The sequence below is a fragment of the Cimex lectularius genome, unplaced genomic scaffold (genome assembly GCF_000648675.2).
Source record: "Cimex lectularius strain Harlan isolate CLEC.00 unplaced genomic scaffold, Clec_2.1 scaffold85, whole genome shotgun sequence".
In the NCBI taxonomy this organism is placed as follows: Eukaryota; Metazoa; Arthropoda; class Insecta; order Hemiptera; family Cimicidae; genus Cimex; species Cimex lectularius.
This window is the reverse complement of record NW_019392718.1, coordinates 1,153,339-1,176,979: the sequence shown is the minus strand read 5'-3', so window position 1 is coordinate 1,176,979 and position 23,641 is coordinate 1,153,339. Positions and strand designations below refer to the sequence as shown.

General features: G+C 32.8%; 1 protein-coding gene across 7 annotated transcripts in view; it reads left to right on the top strand.

Moving 5' to 3' along the window:
* The window catches only part of LOC106670654 (calcitonin gene-related peptide type 1 receptor-like), a 149,003-nt gene that overhangs the window by 107,636 nt on the left and 17,726 nt on the right, over positions 1-23,641 (top strand). For all 7 annotated transcript variants that reach the window (XM_024226599.1, XM_024226600.1, XM_014401176.2 and 4 more), the window contains 2 exons: positions 5,596-5,706; positions 20,636-20,742. In XM_024226599.1, the coding sequence (XP_024082367.1) occupies positions 5,596-5,706; positions 20,636-20,742 (218 nt within the window). The remainder of the gene's footprint in view (positions 1-5,595; positions 5,707-20,635; positions 20,743-23,641) is intronic.

Here is a 23,641-nt window from a genome sequence, read left to right as displayed (position 1 = left end):
TTTTTTACCAACTTATCATTCATTTTTAACAATTTTAGCAGAAATTATTTCAGCAGTCATCTGGAAGTGGACGATATTTAAATTTCATATAACTTGTAAATTTGAATTAATTTCAAACTGCGTCTTTATGCATTTGACTGATGGTATTTTCCAAAACCTTTCTAAAGCTCCTCGAAAAGTTCGCGTAAGCCCTGAATCGGTTTTTGCGGTTGCGTGCAAACAGACCACGGCCGTGTTTGTGTTTGCTGATGCCCAGATGCCTTCTTGATGACTTTCTTTCCGAGATTGAAGAAAACTCAAGTGTTCACCAGGATGAAATATTTTATTCTTTTCGATATTTTTAAATTTTTCAAAAATAGAGATTTTTCTCTCGTTCTACTCTTTTTGTAGCTTCTAGTGATTGATGTTAAGTTTTTATAATAATTTATACATAACTGTATTGCTTTACTTTTTTAACAATTCCATTTCTGTATTTCTTTGAAAAAATGTCATGTCTCATGCATAAGAACCCTAAAGAAACAATTTTTTTTTTTCGTTATGAACTATGCATATTAGCCATGTGACAATTCGTTATATGTGTGTTCAAATTTGGGGGGGGGGGGTTTATTGTGAAAAAAGGCCAGAGGCGACGGTGGGAATCGAACCCACGACCGCGGCGTGAGAATCTCTCATGCTAACCACTCGGCTACCGCGGTCAAAGAAACAATGAAAACTGTAAATATAATTAAATTTGAACTTTAATTCCGTCGGGAAAAGGAAATGATTTGTAGAACAGATCGATTGAAAGTCATTTTATAAGGAGAACATATGCAGGACGGAAATTAAACGTTAGACTTTTTTTCGAAACACCTATTGATTTCGCTTCGGGTTATTTATGCCCGTGCTTGAATCACGTATAATTGATTCTTTTCATTCGTGTTCACGTGAAAAACATTTATATAAATACCACTATTGCTCCTGTCAACTTTGTAGATTAAGTCTGGGTTTTTTCATAAAGTTCCGGTCGGTGTTTGAGATCGTCGGTCTTTTTCTTTTTAGTTGGTAAAATGTTGTTAATGGTTTAAAAGATGAAAAATGGCAAAAGGAGGGAAAACTCATAAGGTGGGGTTGAGATGGGGAGTTGATGTCCGAGTGGATCGAGCTCACGATAGCTCAGGTGGTAGAGCACCGGCGTATCTAGCCGAAGGTCGTGGGTTCGAATCCCTCTCGTGCCATTAACTTTTTTCATCTCAACTAAAAACCTTAATTAATTGTAAAGTTTAAAAGATGTATGAGGACTGTTGTCCGTACTTACGTATTTGTACATATTATTAACCGGGGATGGAAAGACCTCGATAACGATAAAATTGCAAGTTCATCATCCTCAGACCCAGAGAAATCTCACTGTAATACTTTTTCTTACAAACTAATATTAATAATTACCAGCAAATCTTTAAAAACAGTAATAACCCATATAAATTGGTTTTATACAATAATACCGTTGTAACTTAGTTCATTTGGACAAGGGAAAATGAAGTAAAATAAATGGTAATGGGATTGGTAAATATTCTACTATCTATTGACCAGTCAATACTGATACTGTTTCTGTGATGTAAGCTAACATCTATTTGATCGCAATTGTACGATTAAGCTATTTTATCTTAGAGATATTTTCATCGTTGGTCGGTTATTTATGTTCGATTACTCAATTACGTTACTTTTGTTTGTTTTTGTTGTAGTTTTGCCCTCTGTAAACATCTGTTTGATGGTAATGTCAATAACCAAAAGGGAATTTCACGTTTAGACAAGACTGGCCCGAAATTCCAGCAAGTTTTAATTATAGGCGGAGTTTGATCTGGGAAGTATAGTTGGAAAAGTAGTTTTCTCGGAAAATATTTACACAAGGACGATGTCTGTCAACAAGTCAACTTCGGTATGAATCAATTGAGTCGAGTCCGGAGTTCTATGAAGCTATGTGGAACTCTGGGGTTTGTGTTATTAATCCAGCTTACAAGATAAGACTTTGTTTCTTGATTGTTTAAAAAAATTATTTTTTTAACTTTTACGTTGCGTATACGATTTGCTAATTAATTTTACTTTCAATACTCCAGATGTTTGGTGTTATTACATTTTTACTAGTTCCTGCGATCTAAAAATAAGTTGTTGGTTTTATTATTTTAAATAATAATTCCTAATTTTGTAAAAATTGTATCAACTAAAAAAATTAATTTTGATATTCTGAACACTTAATTGAACAATTGAACATTTAATTTTGTTCAATCATACCACTGCCTTAGATTAGAAAACATTGTGAAACCAGTACGATTATGATCTTGCGAGATGTTGAGGTGCCTTAGAGGCAAATTGTGGTCAATTAAAAGCAGTTTTTATATTTGTTTTCTGAAATTGAAAGATAATTTGTATTACAGTTATTATTCAAAAATGTATATACGCGTATAGAAATTTTTAACTTTAAGTCAAACAACAAAAAGTTTTTAATTTCAGCTATTAGGTTTCGTGGTTCAATTTACCAAATAATTCTTTCAAATTAATTAATCTTTAATTAAGGTTTTGGACGAAGTCACGATAGCTCAAGTGGTAGAGCAGCGGCGTATTTAGCCGAAGGTCGTGGTTCGAATCCCGCTCGTGTCACTGACTTTTTATGTCAACCAAAACCTTAATTAAAGATTAATTATTTTAATTTCATCGTTAGCCATCTGTTAGCCTCTTAAAAATAAGTACCTGCGTTTCACCGGCAAATTACATCTCGGATGTAAGGAAGGGGAGCCAAATTGTTTTTGCATTTCGTTTTAACTATCGAATCATTTCGCTTGATTGAGTATTGAGCTCTCCATCAAAAGCGACACGAGCTTTCGACCAATATTGATTCTTGAAGTTAATATACGTTTTGCAAGTATATCGCCCTATTTATAATTTCCATTGATTAATGTATTTGATCGGATGTAAGAAGAAAGCAAATAATTGCATGCAACGGCTATCGTTCGGCCTGGTTCTCGTGAGTATCTAATCTTATCCGGATAATTCGAGACCCCAAGTTTTCTAATATAGAGGCTTACTGTTGCCGATAATGCGCGAGTAGTAGCATACAAACGCTGGCTTACGATCTCGAGTAATTGAGCACCATCGACTACTGACTTGATATGGATCCCATCCGACCTTCCAATCATTTTTCAGTTAAATTTAGGCCTTTCTTTAAATTAAGTCATAAATTACAATAAAGCTCAATTTTTCTTTGAACGGCCTTGTACGTCCCGTGTAAATTAGTTCTTATAGGAAAAAAATGAGGGATGTTTTTCTAACTTTTTAGTCTTTATTGAACAGAAGGAATTTTGCAACAATCAGAGAGTCAAACATAGAGCTCTTCAAAATTCTGGACGTTCCTTAATCATCAAGAAATTGTATTTTTATTGTTCAATTTTTTCATAAATCAATAATTTTAATGAATTGTAATGACAGTATGATTTTATAATCCAAATATGTTTTAGTTGAAATTTTAGTTTTTTCTTTAAGATAAGACTATGACGACAAAGCTCAGTTTTTCTTTGAACTTTCTCATATGTTTGGTGAAAATTAGTTCTTACAGAAAAATTATTAAGAATGGTTATTTAATTAATTATCCTTTTTTGAGTAGAAGAACGGCCAAAGTTAGAGATAACTTAAGACTTCTTAGAAATTCTGAAAATCAAAATAATCAGAAAACCAAATTGATCTTAAGTTCGTTTGAACTTGCAAATATATTTTAATTAATATATTTGAATTTAGTTATTGTATAACGATGAACTAGATTATCGACCTGCTGGATACAAGAAGTCTTTTCAGAGGAACTTCGGAATACCCGGTGGCATTGATCAATAGACGAATTACTGAATTCAGGCATAATCAAATTAATGTAAGTAATGGCAATGTCGAAATCACAAATAACTCTATAAATGTTGAAAATGATTTTCCAAACCAAAGTGCGATGGTACAACAAATCGAAATGGTAAATAATGGGGTGGCAAAACCTACTTTTTTCAAGTNCAGGGCCTGAAGATGACAGTATAAAACTGTCGAAAGCTCGGCGAAAACCGTAAGGAAGTTTTCTCTGTTTTGACCTCTTCCGAAGATCCTCTGAAAAGACTTTTAGTTATTTATTAATTTCCTTTATGAATTTAAAATGTTGTACATGTGTATATTTTGCATATTAATTCTACTGTGTGTAATGTATACTGACCGTTAATTACTGATTATTTAAAAATCGTAGTTTAACAGCAAAACATTTTCTTTATCAAGGCAACGTTTCTTTTTTTATTGAGATCATCTTCAGGGCCTGGGATCATTTTATAAATTCATATTTATATGTTATATGAATTCGTGATTAATAAATTAAAAAGTGATCATAAATCCCAGGCCCAAATCGAAATGTTATTATACGTTTTTAATTATTTCTTGAATTTATAATTCCTAAATTTTTGAAAATTCTATAAACCGGGAAAAATTAAGCCTGGTTTTCTGAAAAATACTTCAAATATTTTAATTAAAATATTAAATTTTCTCAATCCAATCTTACAAATGCCTTAAATTAGATAAGAAAAATGTGTGAATAGACTAAACCAGCACGAAGCGTTGCGTAAGTGTTGGTCTTCGCGCCGTGAAAGCAGATTCAACTAAAGTTTTTTTATTTTTTTATTTTTTTTTTATGTGACTTATTCATTATCAATAGCTCAAGTAATAAATCATGATTGAATTGTCCTATTACAGAGCAGAGGCTTGGTAAAACGTTAGCCATTTTCATTTTTTATGTTCAGGCTCCAAAACGAGATACGTTCGATAATATCCGTTTCCATATTTTTATTTATGTAGCTTCAGTCTCAACAATGTACGTAAAACTTGATTTATACCTTTTGAAACTAAAACCCTCATCTCGGGGAAATACTGAACACGGCTAAAGCCGGCAGCTGCGGGCGAAATAAAATGGGCACGAAGAAAATGTTCAAATCGAAATAAGCCCTTCGGGATGTTATATAGAACGGCTGTGTTCGATAAGGGACTAACTTTATCACGCCTGGAAAGAAATATGCCCATCACGTAGGTTCAACTGGCATACGACGAAGCCAGAAAACTGACATGTTTCTGATGACCACAAACTACATAACTTTCGAAAGAAAAGAGTTAATTATACAGTTACGACGAGAAATGTTGGTGAGTTCGTTTACATACATTAAAAAGGCTATGAAATGTACTATTTCTACAATAAAATATCACGAACTTAAACTCTACCTCCTTCTCTGCATTTTGGGTAAACAAGTAAGAAATTACAGCAAAAGATTTTAAAAAATCAATTTTAACATAATTTGATATTATTACAATTAAATTAAATTTTTATTATGTTAGCCAATCTTTGTTTTAAAAATTTCTTTTTTAATCTTTATGCACACAATTCCTTGTTCTCTTACCATATACTTAAGTTCGAGAAAAAATACTTAATGTTTTTTTTTCTTCAGAAGAGTCAACCAATTCACACATTAATCTCATTTTTCCCTTCTCAAGACACACTAAATATTTAACTTTATTATTATTTTTATTGCTTAACAGTTAACTTTTTTGATTTTTCAGGATTGCACTGTGAACCTGTTTTTGATACTTGGACCTGCTGGCCAGCGACACTTGCTGGAAGCGTAGCGACTAACCCTTGTCCGCACTTCATCGTAGGATTCGATCCCTCAAGTAAGTTTAGACGAAAGTTTTCACATAAATAAAAACTAACAATTTCATTAAATTTATAAAGTTTTAATTTGAGTTAAGAACCAAACTTTTTATAACTTTAAGAACTTTCTTCATGACTTACTGTTTTATAAAAGTCATTTTTGTTAAACATTAATCAACCGCTGACCCCTTTTTCTTTGCATACAGACATCGACATATTTTTCTATGTCAGATAGATAAAACATTAAAAGCAATAGAATTGGACTAATCACAAAGTCATGTAAAAAGCTATTTCCATTTCCAATGTATGGAGGTCCAAAATAACCAAATTACAATCAACCAAATCACCTCGAGAAACCACAGAGAAATATCACAATATATCAAAGAATTTGAGCTGAATCAGTAAGAAGTTTGAGAAAAGATGAGGTTATTGGCACTGTATTAAATGTGTAAAGTTCACATCAACTTGGCACATAGCTTCCTTATTTTAAGTACTGTTTTAAGTAAATTCCACATGTTTATGAACTTCTTGCAAATTGAGTAAATAATAAATTAAGTAAATCCCCATGAACGCTGAGATATTGAGAAACAAATATAAGTCTGTTAGATACTCTCTTTAAAACTTATTCATGTCTTTCTCATAACTATTATCGCATTCTCATTTGGAGTTCGTAGACGACGGTTTTTCAGTCATTGTTACAACATCGCCGCTTTCAAATGTGTCACATTTTCGGCTATTTACAAACCATTCGACACGGCGAAAGTTTATAATCACAAATTCGATGGCTTTTCAAAGTGATCATATAAAAGTTGATGTTCTATTTAGCATACCACAATCACGTCGCGAAACAATTACAAAGCAAACCTTTGATAAGGGCCGACACGGTGGTGTCCTTTTAATGAACCTTCAACTGTAATAACGCTCCTGGCATGCTTTTGACGGCTTCCCGTACCGAGTGAGACAAAGTTGGGCCTTGAGTGGAGCAGGTTTTGTCAGTGAAAAAGGCTGGGAGAAAAAAGTATAAAGAAAGACAGTCAGACTATATTTTTCTCTTTTTTTAGTGTTTATTTGTCATCATTGACAAAACTAGGACCTTGACTTTTTATTTATTTTAAATTTTCTTACGCTCGTTTTAATTTAAAAAAATGTACTTGATACACATATTTATAGTAAATGTTTAAAATTGTTAATGTATAAGCTTTAATGAAAGCGTCGCAGAATCCACATCATTGAGCCATTGAGCGTTTTTATTCGGTTCGGGTTATCCGTCCTCTCATTAGTATACAATGTAAAAAATTAACCAGTTTTTCTGTACAACTGGTGAACAACCGAGTAGTTTGAAAAGCGCTAATCTCCTGACCCTATAAAAAATACATAAAACATTGTTACCTTCTCTCCCACATTGGTCCGTCCCTCTCGTTTTTCCCCCTCCCCCATGCACATCTGCAAATTCATGACTTTCGCCCATATTTTCCGATAAACGTCTGTTAACGACAATGTTATATTGGAAGAAAAACGGCTGAGCCTGAAAATCATGCCAACCTGTGAAAAATATGTCTTATTACTTTTATGTAACGATACATTTACAAAACGCAGGAAACACATTTTCACGATAACAATTTCAATGTCTGCTCCAAAAATAAAACAATAACTCACGTCTATGTACACCTTAATCGGCCACGTTTTTAAAGAAGTCTAACTACTTACTATTAAGTCTTGACTAAAACACACCTGGTACATTTATTTTATTGCACATTTACAAACGCTCTATCAATTAACGTCGGTTCCCTGTCATTCAATATTTAAGCACTTTTCCATTTACAATGAAAGTCTGGAAAAATTTAACCAAAAGGCAATGATCAATTAGTAATCTAATAAAAGTAATAATCAAATAACGTCTAATTTTCATTGAACAATTACACGTTCAATGAAAAATTTACTAAATTGCTAAACTATCGGTCTTCGAGTCTTATATAATTTTTTATTAATAAATATTTTTAAATTTAGAATATTGTTATAGTATCCTTTACACATCAAAATCAAGAGGTTTTTCTATAAATCATATAAATATTACAGTTCTATTGGCGTTTTTACAATTTTACAATTGGCCGAAGCGAATTATGTCTTAATTTGTACCGAATCTGAATGAGAGCTGTAACGGTATTAGACCAAGCGCCTTTCAATTTCACCGCAATTACGTGCTTTCTTTCTTGTTAATTTAAATGAATTTCGGTGAGAAGATGCTCGTCAGAGACATAAAAAAGAGAGTGAATTTCGTTAAAAAGGCCGATATTAAATTAAATCCTGATGTTAATTAAATAGGCACAATGATTCCTTATTGAAAAATGCTGTTGAAAACAATATGGTGCATTAATGTTTTTCTTTTTTGCTTGGTGACGCTCTGAGGTTTTCTAAATTAGAAACTAATGTGCAGTACAGGTCACTGGGATAAAAATTAATTTTAGAACAAACCTTTAAAATATAATTGAGGCCGGAACAGAAACACGTGTTTAGTGAGAACAGATTAACAGAATATCTATACAATTTTTAAAATTTAGTCAGGGTTTAATAATTAAACAAAACATTATTTATAAAAACAATGTTTTTCCAGATTTATAGCAATGGTACTTTTTATAATTTACTGAAATTGTTATTTTTATCATGGCACCTGTTTTATGTTTCTTCAATTTAAGATTAATTTGTTTAACCCAACCGTTCACTTAAAAAAAAAACAGTAAAATTTATTGAAGTTTTCAATATTAATATCCTATTTACATATATATTTTTATCATTAGCTGTATTAGTATTTTTTCTAGGTACTGCGATCTAAAAAAAATTTTTTTTAATATTTGCTAAGTGCTTTCTGATTTTAGGAAAATTTCACAACATTGGACAAATTTAAGATTTAGTTTCGTTAATTCAACCAATATTGCGCTTTAGAAGTTTGGATGAAAAATCGTGTGAATAGACTAAACCATCACGACTCCCGAGTGATGTGTAAGGGTTGGCCTTTCGCGCCGTGAAAGCCGAAGTCGTTGGGGCATTTGTTTCTTCAAGTGTCCAAACAGAAATACAATAAAGTAAAATAATAAAAGTATAAAGAAAAAATAATAAATTGAGAGAATAAGACTTGCCAGGAAAACTTGGCGCGGAGCATCGGGCAGAGAAACTTACTACTGGCAACTTGCTTGTTGTTAAATTGTGTGAAAATAAGACACGTCACTTCTTGTTTAAAAAAAAAAACTATTTTGGCTTAAACAAATAAAGTTAGAACAGCACTCAAAAGAAGACTGAAGAGAAAGGTGAACCGGGACCGGATTGAAGAAATGGATATTAAAGAAGTTTTTTAACAAAATGTACTTAACTTCACCAGTGGTAAATTGTACTTTTAAAAGATTAAAGATTTTTACCAAATTCTGTCGAATATATAGATAATAAATAACTAAAGCGTATCCTTGGTTAGAAGAACGTTGATAGTAAAATTTATCTTATCTTTCAATATTATGTAATATCTTATCTAATCTGTATGAATTGTAGTGTCAGATTTATTTTCGGCACCCCACCCGAATTTCCTGAGTCTCACACCTGTATTCCGACCCATTCTTGGTTCATTCCTCCTTCCGGGGAAGTATTTCTTAGGCTCTTTCCTTTGCTCCAATCGATAAACTGTGGTCGAACGTACTATATTTTCTAGCTACTCCAATTCAAATCTTCTATCCACTTTCTAAACACTCCTCCCAATGATGGATATCTCCCTGGTCATAAAACTTCCACATTTGTGCGGTCCTTCTTAGTTCGAGCCACAAATGTCGTAAATTCTCTTCTTTTACCAATCCGGAAAGCTAACTTAGCTCATTTAAATCCCTTCTGTATGAGTACCTCATCTCCCTCCAAACATAGACAACATAATCCAACAATATTATTAAGTCCTTTTGCTACATAAGAAAACTTTCATTTCAACTTTTAAGATTACATTTTGCGATTATGTTCGCCCAAGACAAAGAATTCTGTTATTGTTCAATCGTAGGTTCTTATTGTTTTTACTATTTCCTAAGATATAAAAATATATTTGTTTTTGTTTTGTTAGAAATACATTTTTTACCTCAGAAAAAAGTAAAAACAATAAGAAACTACTATTGTAAAAATTATTGTAAATAAATAAAAAAAGAAGAAGATAAAAATTACAAAAGTGAATCGACATAGACACCCCATTTTTATTAATTCTAATAGGTAAAATAATTGTACATATTTTTTAGAACAAGGGTAGTAGGGGGCTTCGGTCGGTGGGCGCAAAGGTTTAGGCGTTGACACGGCGCTCATCACTGTAAGGTAAAGGCCCCGGGTTCGAATCCAGCGGCCCTGCATACGAACCCGACATACTTGCAAATGTACAAATGGGCTTTTTTTCATAAACACCGGCACCCCGAGGGTTAATATAACCTCTGCTGTTGCGAACCCTCGTAAAAAAAAAGATACATATAAACCCACTAGGTCTCACGACACTTACATTTAAGGCGAGTAAAATGCTCATACTCTTTAAACTAGAAATATAAAAATCGAATTAAATATAAAGGTTAAATATATTTTTTTAAATGTAACCGATGATTGTTTATAAATTTTAATAATAATAATTAATGTTTGTAAATGTTATGTAAAATTCAGTAATTTCGTGGTCCGCTTGACCAATTAATACATTATAATTAATTAAGGTTTTTAGTTGAGATGAAAAAAGTTAATGGCACGAGCGGGATTCGAACCCACGATCTTCGGCTAGATACGCCGCTGCTCTACCATTTGAGCTATCGTGACCTCGATCCACTCGGACATCAACTTCCTATCTCATAAGGTGTGGTTGAGATAGGAAGTTGATGTCCGAGTGGATCGAGGTCACGATAGCTCAAGTTGTAGAGCAGCTGCGTATCTAGCCGAAGATCGTGGGTTCGAATCGCGCTCGTGCCATTAACTTTTTTTCACCTCAACTTAAAACCATAATTAATTCTTATGTAAAATACGTTCCGCCTTGAAAAATGAGATAAAACCTCTTAACGTCATTCGATGAAGTGTATGTTCGTTAATATAAATGTCCAAAACAATCCCAATTGCAAATTTTGTTAAGTTGATTATAATTTAAAATAATTATATAAACACACATTTAAGAATACTGTTTTAATTGGATTTTAATTGAATAAAACAGGTTAGTAAGTCTACAATCGAGGTTGCTTTTCAGGTTAACTTAAATACGGAACAATACCAATGTTCCACATGCCTGCAGCTGGCAACTTTCTAAAAGCTTTCCTAAGTAGGAATTACACCAATGATGTTTGAATGGAAAAATAACGGAAATTAAAAGCTATGAAACAAAAGACCCACATCTCGATGACATTTGAAGAAAGAAATTGTGATAATTTGATAATTATTACCTGGTTTCAGTTATTTTTTCCCTAATATTTGACTACGATCTGCAATTTCTGATTACAACTATCGTGTAATTTGCAGACACATAGACAAATTTAAAACTATTTACGTATTTTCATTGAGGGGAGCAAATAATACTCCTAAGAAAGGAGGTCGCGGAGTCATTTCCCCTTGACTCCTGTAATGGGTTATGGCTTGAATAAGGCTTGGGCAAGACTATTGAGGTAATGGGAGAGATTATTGTAGAAATTAGTATATTTTGGAGGAATTAATTTTTGGATATACGGAATTTTAAGGTCTTTGTGGAAGGTTGCATTTGAGCCATGATACCGAGTGTAAATGATCTGAGGACTGTGAATTAAATTGAAATAGCTTCCACTCACGGAATGGCGCAAATTTAGCAGTTAAAATTGAAAACATATTGATGACAATTTTCCAAAGCTAGGTTGTCATTTTTTTATAGAAGTAAAAAACACGGTCACCCTTTCATTAATGAACTTTTGGCTGAGGTTCAGGTGCGTCAAAAGGCGAACTTTCAGTCGTTTCAAGTTAGCGTAAGTACACCCAAGTTACTTAGTTTGGCACAAGGGTCGGCTTTTCTCGAAACAATTGACTGGCACTGACATCTAAAGATCACAGCAGGTGGTCGTAATGTAATTATAAACTTCTCTCTCTCTCTCGCTCTCTCTTCATTTAGATACTGAATAACAGCGTTAAAAGTTTCTGACCACTGGGAACACCGCAACTGTGTACGTGTCCGAGGCCGAATACAAATCATTTAAATTTAAGCAATTTGCAACAAACTCGTATTATGCCTACCATGTTGTAACTCTTATCCGATGTGGGCTTTAATTTATCAACTCACTTTGGAGATTATACATAAAAACAACAATTTATAATAAAATATGCGTTAATAAATTATTAAAAATTTAATATTTAACCAACCATTGTTTTTACGCAGACCAGATTTAAAACTATCAGAATTTTTGAAAGAATCTGTTTGCTTCAATAAAATAAAAATCCATATTATAAAAATAGTTCTATTTAAAAAAATTATAGCAAAACATGTGAGACACTAGTTTAAAAACAACACAAAATGCTCCATGATTACATTGTTTTAAAATACATAAGTTAGCAAAAATAAGCCTCAAATCATAACAGTTTTCTAAAAAAGACTCTAACCCCAAACCTAATACTTTTATGTATATTATTATCAACACAATAGGAAGTGTAGAGTTTATAGGGGCGAGAAATTTGAGAAAATTACTACCGGCGTGGTTGATTAAGATTTCTTCTGGAAACAGTGTTGCCGAGGGTGTGAAAGGACCGTGAAAGTAAAAAGCCCGGAAAAGCCTCCGATTATTTCCAGTCGATGTCCAGTGCTTCAATTTAAAATTGTAAAGCTACTCTGAATTATATCCAGATTCACCTTTATTAAAACGGTTGTAAAACTTAATCATTCTTCTTTTTTAGACTCTTTCAATAAGATTTATAGTAGATGTCTTTAAGGTACTGGGTGTCGCTAGGTCAAAATTATATATTTTATCCTGTGATAGAGAAAAAAATATTGTTTTCATGTTCCAAAATTTTGAATTCGGGGTTTTTTGAGGTGTGAAGATTAACTGAAAATACTGTTTGAAGCCCTTAAATACAATTTTTTATAGTAAACAAAATACATTTTTGAGCTGGATCAACCAGGAGAATTTTTTTAATTTTTATGAACACGATTGTTCCACATAAAATTCATAGTTCTCAGTATTTTGTTCAAATTGAACGTTACTGTAACTGTTGTAAAGCTTAATCTCTCCTCTTTGACGCAATCTCATTAAAATGTTAAGTATATATCAGTATATGTGAAAAAAAAATATGATTTTGGCAAAAATTGCTCAAAATTTTTATTTTATTCCTCCGGCTCGCATCTATTTACAAAGACTAGATTTATATCATTAACTATTGTTTTTTGGTTTCTAACTTAAGTTGACTTTTGCAAAAATGAAGTCATTTGGCAAGCAAAATATATGAGAAAAGATCATTTTTTATTTCAGCGAGAATTAGTTTTCAGCGGTTTTTTGGGGTGCAAAAAATATCAACTTAATTTCCTGCAAAAAATATGATTGTGAATTTTGATCGAGTAGTACTCTCTCTATTTGATTGTCCCTGGTTCAAAATTATGTATTTCAATATCAATATTATAGACAACTGCCAAATAAAATTTTCGGTTTTCAACATTATCACCAAGTTTTGTTATTTTCGAGATTGCAGCGAAGAAAATTAATATATTTAAGTGGCCAGAAAGAAGAGTGATATTTATTTTTTGCACTTCGAAAAATTTCTGAAATCAAATTTTTGAGTAAATAAAAATTTGTGCGTTGGTCGGTTTCTCTTCACATTGTATATGCTGGGTGGGGTAGTAATCGGAAGAAAAAACTATATTCGCACATATTTCTATATATACATACTACAAGTAAATCATTTACAAAAACAACCACATTTAGATTGACTTAAAATCTAAATGCTGACAAAGAATTTCAACGAAATTGAAACGGCTGTATTAGCGTTTTCAATTTTGATAAAATGAAGATGAGTTATGAAAGAATATGTGGATGGTCATCGAAATAATTACACAAAGCTCTATTAGCTTTCATCATAATCACAAGAAAATCTCCACTTATTATTCCGAAATGCGGTGAAAAAAGAAACATCGTAAGGATTAAAACTCTTTGAACATAAGACTATAAAAATTGTTTTCTGATTTCCCAAAGGGAAGTGAAAGTCAAACCGTTACAAGAGAAGTCCTTGGAGGACGAGTAACGTATTCAATTGATGTCCCTATGTCAGGAATCAACCAGGTCGATTTTTCCGTTTTGAAATTATGTTTACCAGTTGATTTTGCACATTCGCCCATGTAAGTGATCGGACAATTTTGAACACGATCTAATTAACGAACACCCTACTAAATAATTATTGGTCTCGTTTGTGGTTGAATTGCCAAGAGTTAATTCCGGTGAAATAGAATAGAACAGACCTCGGTTTAATTTTGTACCGAATTAGGGGATGCTTAATTAGCGTATACTGGACATCAAATCTCAATAACAACCTATAGTGATAATCAAATTAATGGTCCTTGAAAGTATAATTAAAAATTCTTGATTAAAATATTGATTTAAGAATGGTTAAAAAAATAAAATTGAAAAACATCTTAAATTGTAAAATAACACTAATATATTATAAGTTTTAGTTGGTCTTACGCAAAATAATTACTTTCATTGGTTTTAGATTTTTTACGCAAAGTATGGCTGAGTTGAAAAATTAATGATCTCTACCCCGGTGCCTCTACCACTTGAGCTATCGTGACTTTTGCCCTCGAGATGCCAATTAATGATTTCAACCTAGAATTTTTTTAAATTTCCCAATTTGTTGATCATATTCAAATGCCGTATAATCGTAATAGCTTCTCGGCGATATACAGGGTGTTCGGCTACTCGTGTTACAAACTTCCCCAATAAGATGTGATCAATACTAAACTTGTAAACCTTCGTGAAATAAGTGTTTTAGTTTTAGTTGCGAGAACTTTGAAAAGAAATTTTTTTTTCAAAGTTGAACAATTTACTAGGGTGATTTTAAACTACTATTTCCAAACCTAGAGACCAGCGAATTTCAGAAAACGTACTCCATTTAATATCTGTTTTAGTGGTGTAATTGCTTTTTTCAAAGATAAAGAAAAATGACGGAGGAAAGGAAAAACCGTGGCTGACGGATCGGTATGGTGGGAAATTTAAAAAAAAATTTAATGAAATTTGAATGAATTTATTAAACTTTTTAAATGTGGGTTCGAAACCGAAATGTTTACTTATTTACCAACACGACTTGGATTAAAGAATTATTGTATTATTATTCTCCGGAATAAAAACCTTGTAAGATTCTAAACGTTTTTAGTTATCTATGTGATAGCTTGTTAAAACTAAGTCTTTTTTCTAATGAAGAATACGCTGATATACATCTTTTTTGTACAGGTTAATGCAACGGCAGCGCAGAAAATACATTGCGTAGGTTGGAAAGCATTTCGAATCAAAATTAAAAAAGGTTTAATAAATTCATTCAAAATTTCCTCAAGTTTTTTTATTTTTTATTCATATTAATCTTTCCACCGTACCAATCCTTCAACCATGGCTTTTTCTTTTCCTTCATCAGATTTCGACATCTTTGAAAAAAGTACTTTAAAAAGCACTTGCTCCACTAAAAAGTAAATTAAATGGAGTAATTCCTTAAATTCACTAATTTCGTGGTCCGCTTGACCAATTAATACATTAAAATTAATTAAGATTTTTAGTTGAGATGAAAAAAAGTTAATGGCACGAGCGGGATTCGAACCCACGATCTTCGGCTAGATACGCCGCTGATCTACCACTTGATCTATCGTGACCTCGATCCACTCGGACATCAACTTCCTATCTCAAAAAAAAAATCAAAAGGTGGGGTTGAGATAGGAAGTTGGTGTCCGAGTAGATCGAGGTCACGATAGCTCAAGTGGTAGAGCAGCGGCGTATCTAGCCGAAGATCGTGGGTTCGAACCCCCTTGCCATTAACTTTTTTTCATCTCAACTAAAAACCTTAATTAATTGTAAATGGAGTAAGTTTGCTGACATTTGGTGGTCTCTAGGTTTGGAAATAGTTTAAAATCACAATAGTAAATTTTTCAACTTGGAAAAAAAAATATTTTTCTACGTTATGGTGACTAAAACGCTTATTTCCCGAAGGTTTACAAGTTAAGTATTGATCACATCTTATTGGAAATTTAACGCAGTTTTCAATGGGCTCAACGGATTTATCCAAAACCTTTTAGTTTTGGAGTAATCATTGTTTATTTCAAAAAAGGTCGTGAAATCTTAAAATATCAGAAAAAGTAAAATAACTCCTAAACTGATGAGATAGTTAATAAGGACATTTTGGTTTCAGTTTGAATGTAGAATCTACTGGCAAAGTATGAAACACGAGTAGCCGAACACCCTGCATATGAATCATCCACGAGGACATTGTTGTACAGGGCCTTCAGTAATTATATTAATATATACTGTATTTTTAGTTGGTCCTATTAACCAAAGTACTGCTTCTTAATTTAGCAGAATTATATTTATGTAATTATGTTATATGGTATACTGTATATGTGTTATATACACAGTGTGACAGAACCGTCACACGGATGACTTTTTATTTTTGCTTATAAGTTATACTTCAATAACCTATTCTTTAAATAACCTTATTACAAATATTTTGGTCGACCACATTTCTTAAATCCTTTTTCCTTTAAAGAAAGGGTTTTTGATTAAAGAAAACAACCCGGCTCTTAAAAAGTTCCATTTTATGCATTTTCGAAGCTGAGAGGCTTCCTCTTCAGAATATCTAGGGTCGAAAAATGAGTCGTCGTTGTATATAATATATAAATTTTTTTTATTTCATGCACAATTTCAGAAAAGATTTGACAATATATAAGGTGCATCTACAGTCCACCCATTTATTTCGGAAAGGATTAACTTTAGCAAACAATGGTCTTATACAAACTCCAAGTGAATTTTTGCTAGGAATCGCGTAGTGGTTACAGATTTGACATAAATTTTTTATCTAGCTGGGAAATGACACTACCTTTGTTATTTCAATTGAGCATCCCATAATTTTATTGTTCAATTCGATTCCAGAGCTTATTTTATGCCATTTTTACTGAAAGAAAAAAAGGAAGCAAATGAACAAACGGATATTATTTAAACAGGAATGGATGGACCATATTGGAATTAATAAAGTTATTTTTAGATAAGGAGGATTTTATGAGAGCAATTTTATGTACTTTAACAGAAGAACGTTTTTATCCAACCATTTCTTTAATTAAAGCTATGTCAATATTTATAGTGATAATCAAGTTAAATAAATTTGTATCACAATGTAAGATAGCCACGAATCAGCAAAACCCAATAATTTACTTGCAAAGCAGTGTTACATGGCGACATGACAATAATAAGGTACTTAACCAACATCCTTGCCAAAATCTACGTGCACAATGATAACAATTCATAAAGCAATATTATTTATTCGCGGTTTATTATTATTTTCAGATAGCTCTGTCAGTTTTTACGACAGGCACACTGCAGAGACAGGAGACATCTTTTACAAAAGCCATCAAAGAATTGGTATTTCTCTGACACGCTTTTCTTTCCCTCACCCTTGTTCCGCTAATATTTTCTTGTCAGCCTTTTTATAAACGATTTTCTTATTGAAACGCAATGTCGAAAAAATTATGAGGAAAACGTATTTTAGAGACTAAATTAGGACTCCCTTATGAATTTTTTTTTCTGGCAATAAATCTACCCTACTACTCGAAACACAAAACTCAAAAGGTAAAAGGGAACGATTCAGGCCGAAACGCCCAACACGATTAAATCGGAATGTTTTCCATTGAGGTAACTCCAGTATTCAATTAATGGAGTTGGGATGGGATATTCAGTATCGCCAGAGCTTGTGTTGTCCGATTTAACATTTCTGGCCCAAAATTCACTTTACGGAAAAGAATATGAATTCGCTGAACTTAATATACCAACCAGACAAAATCACCTATCACAGGATTAACAAAAAAATATTCTAATATGACAAACCGTCATTATAAGCAAAATCTAAAAGCATCTTTTCTTTCTATATCTTCACGCGCTGAATTCATGCCAAAATAGTACAATTAATTTAGGAGAATATTATATTGCATCATGGTCAATGGTAATTCCAAAATCCAAAAAGTCAGAGGCTGGCTATGAAGTCAGCTCGTTTTGTAACATGGCATGCTGATTTCACTGCCGTAATATACTCTCTCTTGTTTCGTAGCATTTGACATGGTGTTTGATCCCGTTTGTATCTCAACAGAATTAACAGGCATGGGTCGCTCATGTTCAAAAACAAGTGTTTTAATTTTCTTCTCTCACGTCAAGCGATTCTGGGTTGATTGCGGTATGACCCGGTTAAAATAAAAAAAAGGGCAAACACGTCCTTTTTTCAGGATCCGTGGACATGTTTATACGGTTGACCTGAACTGTTTTTCCTTACAGTCGCAGGTTCAACATTTACCGAACCTCCTCCGCAATTTCAGTTTGCCGTCCTACTCAAATTTACTATCTAAACTGATGGCGACTGCAGTTTCAAACTGCCCACATACCGCCCTTGTGAATAAATTCAATATCGAAATTAATTTATATCGATAAAATGAGTATACATATAATATTAGAAACGATTATTTTTCAAAAATAAAAATGTCCTCTCTCTTTCTCTCTCTCTCTCTCTCTCTCTCTCTCTCTCTCTCTCTCCCGCCCTCTTACTCTCTCTCCGTTTCACTCAGACTCTTTTATTTTCTTTGTCTGTACATTTTTGTCTGTCTATTTCTCTCTCTTTCTCCCTCTCTCTCTCTCTCTCTCTCTCTCTCTCTCTCTCCTTCTATTTATGTTGGTCCATTCACGATGTCTGCTTATATCCATCCCTGTCTCTGCAATTATCTCTATATCTCTCACACTACATTACACAAATCTCTTCTCTACAAATGTCACTTTATCACTCTCTTCTCAACTTTTTCTCTTTCTCTCTCTCTTCTTTTTCTATTTATGTTCATTCACTCACGATCTCTGCTTATATTCATCCCTGTCTCTGCAATTATCTCTAAATCTCTCACACTACATTACTCCAATCTCTTCTCTACAAACGTCAATCTATTTTTTCTCTCTTCTCGACTTGCTCTCTCTTTCACTCTCTCTCTCTCTCTCTCTCTCTCTCTCTCTCTCTCTCTCTCTCTCTCGCTCTCACATTCTATTTATACGTTATCTAGAAGTATTTATAAATGAATTGTCAAAGTAATTCTGCGGATTAAATTGTGTTTTAATGTTTTGCAATATGTTTAGAATTATAACGATAATATCAAAATACAATACATACATATTATACATAACTGCATATTATACAAAACTGGAATACCATTGAGTCAATGCATTCAAAATAACGTGTGTAATCTTCGTCCTTTGTAAGTTGTAATAACTTTTGTAATTTTAATACTTATATTCTAATTATAAAGTGGATTAGTAATGAATCAATTTCGTTAATTTATAATATGTATGTTGTTAGCATTGAAGAAGGCTTGTTAAACGAACATAAATAAATAAATTTCAAAGCTGATTGGAATTCAACCCCAAGGGTTGTCATTCCCTGAGGTGCTGACCCTGGGGTCTGTCTACCCCATTATGCAACGGTCACTAGCCCTTGAGCCCTGCTTAGTCTTGGTCGACCTTTACATTGTATGTATTTTATGAGCTCAACATTTCACTCGGTATAAAAATGTAGATTCTTGATATTTGAAGTTTGATTTAATTATTTGGGATCTTCCTTTGTCAATTTCTGCAAAAGTAACATATTGTTAAATAAATTAATGTTACTCAACCTCTCTTTTTAACCGAAAGAGATTTTTGAATCTTAGAAAAACAAACAATTATTTATTAACAATAAAAAGATAATAATTTGAAAGTAAAACGACTAAACAATAATTAACCAATATACACAGTTTGTAGTGTATCGAGTTTAATTTCGATAGGCAAAGAAACGATTAAAATTTTTACTGTGTCCATGATTTATCCTCTATGTCGTAAAATGTTAATGAAAAAAAAATTCTTAATCAACTTTGATAGCGTTACGGAACAAAACTAGGTTTTAAAAAGGTTTAGCCTTGTTTTAAATATAAAAATATCGTATAGAAAATTTTTCAATAGTGAAAAAGCAGAGAAGACCCTTTAGTCTTGAACTTCGGTTGTAATTTTTTCTTCTCCCCAAGTTTCATTATGAATTGCGCCTCCAGGGATTCGAGGCCGATTCAATAAGTGATTTTCCCCCAAAGATTGAACGGACTATATTGCCTAACTAAAACTATATTGCCTTTTATTTAACTGATTTGATTAAACCGAGTACAAACCTCGCGTACCTTACGCAATTTGCATACCAGGCACAGAGCTAATCAAGCATTCAAAATAGATATTGTTGGCGAGGAGAGGAAGCTCTGAATTAAATCTTTCTTCAACCGGAAAATATTAATGGATCTTAGAAGAAGTGGGTGGTTTGTCAGAGAAGAGAATAGATTGATTACACATAGAATCATTATTACCTTTCATCCATTATTTTTATCTTTTTCTCATATTTTAACTCTAATCGATTTTTTATCCAAGTGACACTTTTATTTACTGTTCTGCAACTTAATCAAAGTTTTATCTAGAGACTTGTTTTTCAAAATTATAAAAAAATATCAATTAATTTACAATCGACAAAACTTTATCAGTACTGTAATATATTAAATTTAACAATTATTAATAAATATATTCTTTTTGTACAAAAAACTCTTAATATTTATATAGCTGATATTTCACTTTTTCTGAAATCAATTCACTTTTTCTGCACAACTTTTACCATTTTTAAATATATAAATAATATATATATTATTTGTATTAATTTATTTCTTTTGGGATTTTTCAGGAAAGGCTCATAAAGTATGTACAGAAAACGGGACTTGGTTCAGACATCCAGAATCCGGCCAAATTTGGTCCAACTACACCACTTGTGTCAACCTGGATGATCTTAGCGTGAGTAAACACCATTGCCCGCAACGCTTTTTCAATCGCGACTCCGTGCAAAATTCAATTTTCAATTCACGCCCCAAGATTTAAAATTCAAAGAAGGAAATTACAGCGGTGCCCCTCTCCATCGAACCTGGGCACAATTAAACAGAGAGAATCAACAAGAAAAGGCGGATTACTCATTCCCGCCGAGGCCGAAGGGAAGGCCTTCCTCTTAATCAACCGGCACGCCCTTCCTTAAACATTATCTTGAATACTAACCGAAAGGTCACGTCATCTTCATGCACGGAACATTGTGAGAGCCAAGTACAATGTTCAATTTTTCAAACTAACAACCACTTTCAATTTTTCACTATGGGCTCATTTCACGAAATTAGTTTCTGGCCTGTCTCATGAATGTTTAACAACACAGCAGGAAATAATTGGCACCTCCTGAAAGCCGACCTTGGTAATTAAAGTTTCTTACTTTAATTCATGTTATACTGCTGAAAAACATAATTAAACAACCCTTTTTCCAATAGTTTTAACCAGCAAGATGATTTTAAACGCGTAAACAAGCTGCAAAACACACGTAAATCAACACCATTAAAGAATGGAAAATTCTGAGCGTTGAAAGAACGTTTTTAAGAATTTTTTATTGTTTTTAAACGTTTTGCTCGTTTCCTTGTCAGGCTTTCACAGTAGTACATAATATTATTGAGGTTTCCTCTTCTTCTTGGCAAAACATATACAGGCAGTTTGCTGCCACAACGAAAATTTTAAATTGCAAATTGAATCGGGAATGCCCGGTTAGCAGAATCTCAATTGAGGCGAATGCTTTGAGCAACTTGACAATCAGAAGCTTGCCCAGCTTTTTATTCTCTTTTGCACCGAGCTCAATTAACACGGTTTCCGCCTGAAAAACCACGGCATATAAGCCTGAAAAAACAATCGAATTTGACATTTTAACTCCCCCTTCGGTTTTTGACCCGTCCATGTACCAAACTAGGATTATCATAGATTTAACTATGAACTACCAATCGTGAAAACTTACCTACTCGCCTCAACATGTCCTCGTAACCCACTCTATACTAACCTAACTTAATCAGTCCCAAACCACAACCATAACCTATCCTAACACTAACAATGATCTAAAGCTAACTTAATATAAAATTCCATAATCCTTACTCCACAAATCGTAATCATAAATAAAACCTAACCCTAAACTAACCCTAGCCATAAACAAAATCTAATTCTAACCGTAACCTAACTATAAACCTACCTAACTTAACCCATCCTATTCTAACCTAACGTGTCCCAAACCAACACCATAACCTAATCCCTCTCAAACCCTAACCTAGCCCTAATCTAATTTATCACTTTTTATTCGTAACATTAACTTTAACCCCAGCCCTAAACATGTCCTTACCCTAATCCAAAATCTAGCATTAACCCTAGCCCTAAACTAAACATAACCCTAATCCTAACCTTACCCCTATCTATCCTTACCCTCCGAAACCTAAACCCTACCTTACCTAATCATTCCGAATCTAACTTAATCCAACACATGTACACTCCTTATTTAAACGAAATCGACGACGCAAAAATTTTCCCGCAAAAGATATGTATCTGTTTCATCCACACTGCTCTTTTTGGCATTATAATTTGGGATTTCTCTGCGAATTTATACCACGTATACAAATCATAGTTCTGTACTTTGCAGGCATACTTAGTTTAATAATTAAATTGAAGTTTATCCTTTTGTATTACTTGTTTGGCATCATGGAGGTGGCTTTAAGAGCCTGTGAATGGATCTTTTCCCTGGATGAGGTGGTGGTTTAAAAGATCTCCAGGGCATCGGCCGACGTATTCTTATGGCCCTCGTGACACTCGCTATCCTTCTCCCAACTGCGGGTTTTATCCCACCGCAATTAAAATGAAAGGCAATAAACGATTTCACTGCTGCTATACCAAACATTTGGTCCTAAGTTTGGTCCAGAAATAATCATCTGAATTGCTAAACTCAAAAGTTTTCAATGTCAAATTCTTGACAGTGACAACAATTTAAACGAAATGCAATTTATAACAAATTGGTATGCTGTAAAGATAAAATTTCTATAAAAGAAGAGAGGAGTCGTCGATAAAAACAAATTTCGGCTATAAACGTTTGATCAAATATTAGCCAATCTTTCAATAAAAAACAGTTTCAAACAAACAAGAGAACTGTTCATATTGTCTGCTAACGCTATACCTACAATATAGAAATAAGCTAGTAAAAATCAATTTTTAACCTTGACAAACTGAAATATTCTATTAAATGATTTCTTTTAACTTAGTCCCAAATCAATAATTAAAATTTATTNATACACTTAATATAACTTACATATAACTTTCCATAAATTTTTATTTTTATTTTCCTGTTTATTTTCGCTGGTGAGGTCTGTCAGCCTCGTTCCTGGGGATTCTAAATGGTATAATAAATATGTTATTTCTATATACTCATTCGTATTAGATCTTTTAATAAGTCCATTCTTAACGTTAAACAAACTATTAAACAAAATAAAATTGATCCTTTTTTATTGAATCTGTTGATATGAAGGGTTTTCAGAGCCGTTTAAACTTCCGTTCTGCAGGGTTCGGGAAATGTAGGTGTCGCTACAACGACAAAGTACAACGTAATTAGTTTCGTTGAAAGACAGAGGCAAAGGAAGCTAATATGCCAATCTTAGAATATTTCGTGAAGTAAAATATTAAACTTTCCATGTTTTAGCTGTGCGCTCACTGATTTGAAAATATCAGTTTAAATTTATGGAATCTAATTTTGAATTATTTACACGGAAGTGAATAATAAAACATTTTATTATAGACATGATAAAATGGAAAGGTGAGTATAATATTTGTGCAACAATATAAAAAAAGTAATATA